We start from the raw sequence: 8,297 nt of genomic DNA on the forward strand, positions 1-8,297 counted from the left end.
TTTAAAATGCGATGTGCCGGTTATTTTTGTGCGTTCCGGGTTTTAGTTATCGAAAATCCCGTGTTTTTTTTTTTTTTTTTTTAAAAAAAAGCGTTCGGTTTTCAGTATTCCGGCATTCCGCCGTTCAGTGCTAGCCCCCTTCACCCACCCCCACAATTAAACGATCCTCGCCCCAGCTCCCTCGCTAGCCTCGTTTTGACCGGTCGAAATTTTAGCCGCGAAGGAAGTCGGAGTTATTTTTGGTTTCACTCTAACTTGCTATGCTTCTGCGCCAGTTTGCAAAGATTCCTGTTGGTATTTTCGCTTTTGTAGCTGCTTCATCAGCCGTAGAACAATCAAGTAAGTAAAACTATCTTTATTATAGCGTGATTTGCATTTCTCAAAATGGCGATCGTGTTGAAAAGTATACCAGCCGGAGAACTTTTCAAAACATTGTAAGTCTTAACTTTGGGGAGCGTAATTTTGCAGCTTTGCTGCTTGATGGGAAATGAAAGAATTTGCCATTAGAATATGAACATTTCTTTGAGAAACAGAATGTTTAACGGACGTTAGTTTCCCTAGATTAAAGAACAGCATCGACCAAAAGTTGTTTAATAAGGCGAGTTGAGGCATATTTTTAATAATTAATAATTTTGCATAACAGCCAGGTAAGTTCTAACTATTAAGCTTACTTTGTACATTCAGAAATATCATTTCTACGAATCAGCAAGGTCATTTATTCATTTTCAGCCACTTATTCGTTTTGTCACTTTGCTCTTACATGTATAAGTGCTTAATTATTTATACATATAATATACCTTTCATCATCTTATTTTCAATCAATAGAATGCACTTGTCACAATTAACAAATAAACATTAGGCAAAAACTATACTTCACAATAATTGTGGAATAATTGTTATTCCATTAGCACTTGTCGGATATTGAGTTGGTAGATCGGCAACAAAGAGCATAACGCGGCAAAATTTACAGTAAATGTATGGGAAAATCAGGATGCTGGGAAAAAATCGACCCTGTTCCAAAGTCAAAAGGCTGAATTCTATACCCTGTTCCAGAGTCAGAGAGGCAAAAAGTATACCCTGTTAAGGTGATTCCACGGAATTGCATTGCGCATCCTTGCTGCGCATACGTTTTCGCGTCATTTAGCGCGCGCACGAGCGCGCGCACAGACAGAACACTACGAGATTCCCTTCAGCCTACGCTCGGTAGGGAAAGAAATGGTCGTTTTCTCTTAAACGAGCACGGTGACCCCCATTTTTTAATGCATTAATTTAAATGTCATACGGTTGTCTACAATATAACGCGATTTAAAGAAAAGTTTAAAATTCTACATTGAGATATTTTAATTTTAATGCCGTAAAAAACACGTTTTTAGGTAGTGCCGTTAACGTGCGCACGGCAAAGCAAAATCTTCAATTTCTTTCGTTATCTTAAAGCTTAATTCCTGTACAATAAGAATAGTTTTTAATATAAGATCAAAGTCTATTTTGTTGAAATAGACGAATACTTTAATGCAAAAATGATTTTTTTCTAGAAACAATAGTTCCCCATTCGAATTACTAGGGTTCCTAATATCTACCTCGCGGGTTGTATATTTACTATAATGCCCATCCATTTTACACAAAAACTAGCGCGGTGAACCCCATTTTTTATTTCATTTTTTTAATGCTCATAACATAATTGTAACCTGGACCAAGTTTCAGAAAATTTTTAATACTCCTTCTATTTCAGTGGAATCACCTTAAGCAGCACATACCCATATAACCCTTATATGGGAGTACCCCCCCCCCCCCCCCCGGTGGGGTATGGGCCACTAGGCTCAGATGCAGACTTTGCCTTTGCCAGTGGCTTTGCCGGCTCTGGTTTACACAAATAAACTTTTGAATTCTCCCCTGGAGACTTAATGTTTCTTAAATATTGACAATGAAAGGCCAGAAGAAAAATGTCTTTCTAATAATAATATTTCCTTTTCATTGTTCTTTTAGCTAAAACTGGGCTGTGTCATTTTAAGATGCACACAAAGGCTCGCACTTCAGTATATCCTGGCACAGATGTAAAGAGATTTCCAGTACCTCCTGAGTTTGTAGACTGGAAGGTTCCATTTCCAGAATACAAACCAGTGGATTACACCTCGGAAAAAATTCTTAAGAAGCCACGCCCACCTTATGCAGACCCAGATATAAGGTACTACATGTTACAGGGTTTGTACAGGTCATGGAAAACCTGGAAAGTCATGGAATTTTAGAATTTCATTTTTCATGCCTGGAAAGTCATGTAATTTAAGTTTGGGTCATGGAAAGTCATGAAAAAAAATTATTGATTGTACAAAGTAAATTAGGCAGTTATTTTTTGTGAAGAAAAGGGTAAAACCTGAAATCGAGATAATTTTTTAAAATTTCCAAGAAAATGGTCAGATTTAGGTCATGGAAAACTTTGAAAAGTCATGAAAAAAGGTTATGGAAAGTCATGGTATATCAAAAGCTCAAAAGAGTATGAACCCTGATGTTGGAGTACTTGAAAAATAAACAGGTCAGGTCAGGTGCTGTCAGGTCATAACATGTATTTCCAAGATTGAGAATTCAAAGGCTCACAGTCTGCGTAGCAGGAGCAGCAAGCTAAGGGGAATGATGAAGGGGATTTGGGTGCAAGTGCAGAGCATGAAGATCAAGAGAGTGAAGATCCATGCTAGTAATTAAATTCCATCTTTCTTCTCACACTTTGCATTTGCTCTAAAATTACCCTTTTTCCCTTTTCTTTACCTGTCACACAAGCTGAGTTCTTAATAAGGTAGCCCGGGTCGCGTTTAAAGACATTTGATCATATGTCGAGGCCATGGAAGGACGTGCCATTACTTGCGACAAAAATTAATCCAATTACGGTTGACCCACGTCGGTCGCACACGCTAGACATGCAGTGTATCGCTGACATATCAACATTTGTGGCATTTTCCCATGCCTTGCGGCTGTCCTTGCTTTCCAATTTCCCTAAGTTTTCTCCCCATAGCTGCACAAGGACTTTCTCGTCGTCAGGGTCCCATCGCTTGCGAGTGTTCTTTTTAGCCGGTGCCTTTGAAGTACTACCAGTACTTGGTTCAGACTCAATGCTGAACTGCTGCAAGTCGTTCTGCGATGCATGTAACTGCTACGAGTCATTCTGTGAAGGATAAAGCAACTGCTGATTCTGACTGTAGGACGGCCCAGACGAGTAGAAGGCCGGGGAATATGTAAAGGGGTAGAATTGATCAGAATTATATGGAAAGTTTCCATCGCCACGCCTTTCTCGTGAGTGTGCAACAGATTGCAAAATAGAACGAGTCTGTAAAACGCACGAGTTTTGTCAAAAAAGAGGTGTCGCATGATGGTTTTGACAGAAGCTTTTGTTTTATGGCGTTATGACCAGATATGACCAGCTCTGAGGAAGGACATCGGGCCTTTTGATCTTATGTCCTCCGCGGCTCGTATGTCCGCTGTCGCGACATTAGGGTCGTGCTTGTCTTAGAGAGGTGATGACATATTTTATGCCTATCAAAACACCAAAGTCTTTGAACGCGACCCCTGCCTAAGATGTAAATAACACATCAAGCATCTTGACTTTTTTTTACTGTGAAAGTGATTTAAGTTAATTAGTAGGTCCACATCAAATAAATCATGTATGTATATAAGTTTATATAGTTGTAAAGAAATTCGGGGCACTATTACAACAAAACCAAATTGTATGTTCCACGTGTGACCTTTACAATGCTATAACAAATTCCCTAGCAGTAAGCTACCGGTATAATGGACACAGGTCACAAGGTGAACCCTGCAATAAGTAACTATTGAATCAGGGGGAGAAAAGCTCGTATGAACCTCAAACACTTATTAAAGTAACATCAGTAAGGTTAAATTTATGAGTTAACTCCTAATATTTATCAGGGAATTTTCTGGAGTGACAAGTGTTTGTTCATGGAACTTTGTGTTTCCATGGTAACCAATAAAGTTTTGACAGGCCTGTGTGTTTATGCAAATTTTTCTATTTGTTTTTCTATTTTTTTTATGTTATTTCCAAGACTCTACAGTTGTAGTTTAATACCTTGTAATTAACTTGAAGGTGATTAATTTTGAGACGATTCCCTGATGTCAAGGCTAATGAAATCAAACATCTAGAAGGCAGATCCAAAATGGACATTTTATTTTTTCAATTATACCCACCAAGACATGCATTTCCCCTTACAATGAATTTATTTACTAATTGGCCCTTTTCTTTTCATTAGGAATGGACCAGTTGATGTACCCCTCAAATTTAATTCTCTTGATACTGCTTATAACACTGACAGGAAAAGTTTAGTAGGAGAATATGAGTTAGTACAAGGAGTTCCAAGGTAACAAAGAATCTGTACTTAGAAAACTACATTGGGTTATTCCAAAAACATATGCCAACAGCAACCTCTTCTCCCCCTCCCCAGACAGATGGCAATAATTTTTTAGTCCCAGTCGCCTACCCCCTCTGCCTAGATTTCCTTGGTCAATATACCTCCCTTGTGCCTGGATTTTCTCCCATCCAGATTTCCATATTTTTTAAGGCCTGTAAGTTTAAGTCCCATTTTAACATGCATCAGGCTTATTCTTCACAAAGTTTACAGAACTGTCAGCTGTAATCAGAATGTTAACTCAGAGCATATGTAAGAGATGTACATGTAAGAGATGTACATGTAAGAGATGTGTAGTTTGAAATAATTTTAAGAATGTTACTTTTTTGAATGAAAAGATTTCTTCAAAAGCATACCGTAAAATTCCGGTTATAAGCCCTGGGCTTATACAACTTTGTAAGGGGTTTTGTGTGGGCTTATGTGCCCAAGGGCACGAAGAGGATTGAGTGAGTATAAGTGGAGGGGCTCATATCCGGGAGGGCTTATAAGTGGAATAAAAAAATGTTTCGAAACGAACCATGGGAGTGTAAAAATTAAATGTATAATAAAGCAACATTTAGCTCTGTTCAGTACTGTCATCCGGCAGAGGGGGGCTTATATCCGGGGGACTTATAATCAAATTTATTTTAATTTTTGTTTCCAGGTAGATGGGCCTACATATAACCGGGGGGGGGGAGGGGGGCTTGTAAGCGGAATTTTACGGTATATTAATATAAATTATTAAAAAAAAAAAAAACAGAGATAATGGTTAAAAATAACCCCAATGCAGAATTTCTAAGCTGAAATTCCACTTACGTATCCCACCTGGATTTCCAGAGTACCCAAACACACTCTCCAAAAGAATTTCCCAAATTTGTGTCTATCATTAAAAGTGTTTGTTCAATAATGTGCTACTAGGAAATGCCCACACCCACAGCAAGGAAAAGATTGAAATTAAAAGGAAATAATTTATTATTAAGTTATAGCCAGGAATTTCCAGGGGATGAAGGGCTCAATCCAAACAACCTTCTGTAGCAGGGGTATACGGATGTTTTCTGGGACCCTGAACATTATAAAAGCACCCAAACATCTACCCACCTTACCCCCTCCCTCCCCAGCTGATAAACACACACACGCAGTACTTGAAAGCTTGCTGCAGAGCCATGACGTATGAAAATCCCTTTCCTTGAAAGGAATCCCGTCGGTAGGACTGGAATGGTTGGTAGAGGACTGCTGGGCAGATGGGGTCCCAACCATGCTGCTGACCCAGTGGTGACAAGGTACGTACGTAGCTACTGCACTGTCAGTAGTATAAATGTTAAGTACTTAAACAAGCAGCTGTGCAGGTTACTTCGGCCATCTTAAACGCAGAGAGCACTTTGCACACTTTTGCATAACTTATTTTTAAAGGAAAGGGACTGAAGTTTGATATTGATTACTTCACGCCAGGTGTCCTTTGTCAGGTGATCTGTAAACAGATATTGCATGATGGTGCTGTATCATGTACTATATTGAATATACAGTATCAAGTATTGACCCATCCTTTTCAAAGAAACAAACAAACAAACCCCTCCTACCCAACCACACCCCCTCAATTGGAAAACTAAGAGGATGCACTTTGAAGAAAGGACTGCGTAACAATTTGTTATAGCTGTTTAAAATTTCTTCTTTAGGTGGAAGCGAGACAGCTCAGGAGAAAAAGTTATTAAAGAAGGAAAGCCAGTCCTTGAATTTGTTGCCATTCAGAGAACGGATTGTTCAGAATGGGCCCTACCTGGGGTAGGTTTCACGTGGCTGAGTTGCTACTTGTATTATACTTCAGCTGTTGAAAATCTATAGCTTGTGACCAGGAAATCTGTTCTCTTACTAGACAACTTGTCATCGCTTGCAGAGGTGTCTTATAGCATCTTTCAGTGTAATGTACATGGCAGCTATCTTTTGACGTCAATCTTTCAACATTGTCTTTTGACATGCTGTTTGAAATAAGCTTATCAAAACCGATTCATTCTGGTGTTTGTTCCATGCAAGTGAGCCCACAAGTTCAGAAGGTTATGCTAGTGGGCTGTGATTGGTGGATTTCAATCCATCTTGTTGGTTTAGCATGTCGAAAGATAGCCGCAATGCACGTAACACTGAAAGCAGGTGTAAGACAACCACTTAGATGTGCTGATTGCATGATTTTACTCAAAATTGTTAAGGATGCTAGTAATGAATAAGTTCATTGTGATCTTTATATCACATTATGGAGTTTTGGATCCAGGGAAAAGAAGTAAATAAAATGAATGAAGCTTGGTTTATAGATTTAGGGTTAGACAGATTAAAGTAGATGTGGGTGGGACTGGTTATGTTTTAGCAACAACAAAGAAAAATAGTATTTTTTACCAGTGAAAAAAGAAGAGCATGTAATAATCAGACAGCCTCTAAAATGTCGTTTTATGCTTTTTATTCTAGATGAAAAAATGTTACGTTTTTTTATCAACAAAAATTTAAAAGTGGCTGGGGGAAAACGCTTGTTATACTAACATGACTTAAAATATCCTTTCAGTCAAAATCCGACAAATTTTGTAAAACAGCTAATTATCCTGTGTAACAGCACCAGTATGTGCTCATTCTCTAGAAGTTGAAATTATATAATTATGTTCTAAATGTTTTGTCCAATGTTTGTGTCAAACCAGGGCATGGTAGATCCGGGAGACAATGTCACCAACACACTTAAGAAAGAATTTGGAGAAGAGGCGCTCAACTCTTTGGAACTTTCAGCCGAGGAGAATAAAAGAATTCATGACTCGCTCGAGGATCTTTTTCACCATGGATTTATGGTAAAAAAAATGTTTGTAATTTAACTGTATAATTTAAATTAAATTTACTAGTAAATAATTAAACAGGCCTTGTAAGTTGTTGGCCAGTCAACCTTTTCTGTCCCAAGTTTAACACGTCAATCCTACTTACAGGGTCACACGCGTCTTGAAAACCCTTGAAAACCCTTGAATTTCAGAAGTTCGATTTCAAGGCCAAAAGAGAAGACCACCAAAATAAGCAATTTTTTTAGTTCTTCAGCACAACAGACTGGAAATCATTGGTTTGAGGTAAATTTCATTAAAAAAGTCCTGGAAAGTCCTTGAAAGTCTTTGAATTTTTTGGCCTGAAAAAGTGTACGAACCCTTACTTACTGAAACAAAACATTTCTTGTAATATAAAATTTAACAATAATCGGTCTTGTCCAATGGGCTTGGCGAAGCCCTTTGTAATCATTTTTTACATGAAGCCTTAATTGGTTTCTATATATAGGAGTTTTATTTTGCTGGCTCACCAATGGAATGTAACAGGTCAGCAGTACAATAATAGCCAAAAAGAGTTGCCTTGGTAAAGCACTACCCCCTAGTGTGGCCCAATTCCCCTCAGGGAAGTCTCAACTAATTGTTTTGAAATAGCAAAAAATCTAAGGGAAGTACATGAGAATTCAATGGATACATTCTAGGGCCCAGATAATCTAAAATACAGAGATATCAACTCCGACTCGCTGTAGTTAGATGAGACATAATCAAAACTATAACAAAATTGTCGAAAGTGATTGGTTATCAGCAGGCCGATTTGAGCACTAATAGGACAGTGTACGCATCATGCTTGTAATTGGACAGTGTAATTGGACAGTATGAGTCATTTTGCGTGCACTGTTGTTGTGCATTTTGTTGAGTAAACTGTTATGTTTTTCATTATTTCGCCGGTAAAGTTTGTTCCCGGTACTTTGTTTCTTGAATTATGTTATAGTTTTGATTAATTGGTAACAGGACTTTGTGTCGTCCAATTCTGTCTGTAATCATACTTGTGATTAACAAATTGGACCCCCGCTTCGCGGTCGTCCGATTTTGTTAATCACTCGTATGATTACAGACCAAATTGGACTCCACTCAG

At 38.3% G+C, this 8,297-nt stretch overlaps 1 protein-coding gene across 1 annotated transcript; it reads left to right on the top strand.

The window, feature by feature from the left end:
- Nucleotides 1-208: 208 nt before the first annotated feature.
- Nucleotides 209-7,204, top strand: LOC144640621 (ADP-ribose pyrophosphatase, mitochondrial-like; the record flags this gene model as incomplete). The annotated part of the gene is made up of 6 exons (XM_078499715.1): nucleotides 209-339; nucleotides 1,984-2,182; nucleotides 4,251-4,358; nucleotides 5,579-5,665; nucleotides 6,059-6,164; nucleotides 7,061-7,204. Coding segments are annotated over exons 1-6 (723 nt in total), but the record flags the coding sequence as incomplete, so codon positions are not given.
- Between the last annotated feature and the right edge of the window lie 1,093 nt (nucleotides 7,205-8,297).

Source organism: Oculina patagonica, unplaced genomic scaffold (assembly GCF_052425735.1).
Source record: "Oculina patagonica isolate OP01 unplaced genomic scaffold, crgOcupat unplaced389, whole genome shotgun sequence".
Lineage (NCBI taxonomy): Eukaryota > Metazoa > Cnidaria > Anthozoa > Scleractinia > Oculinidae > Oculina > Oculina patagonica.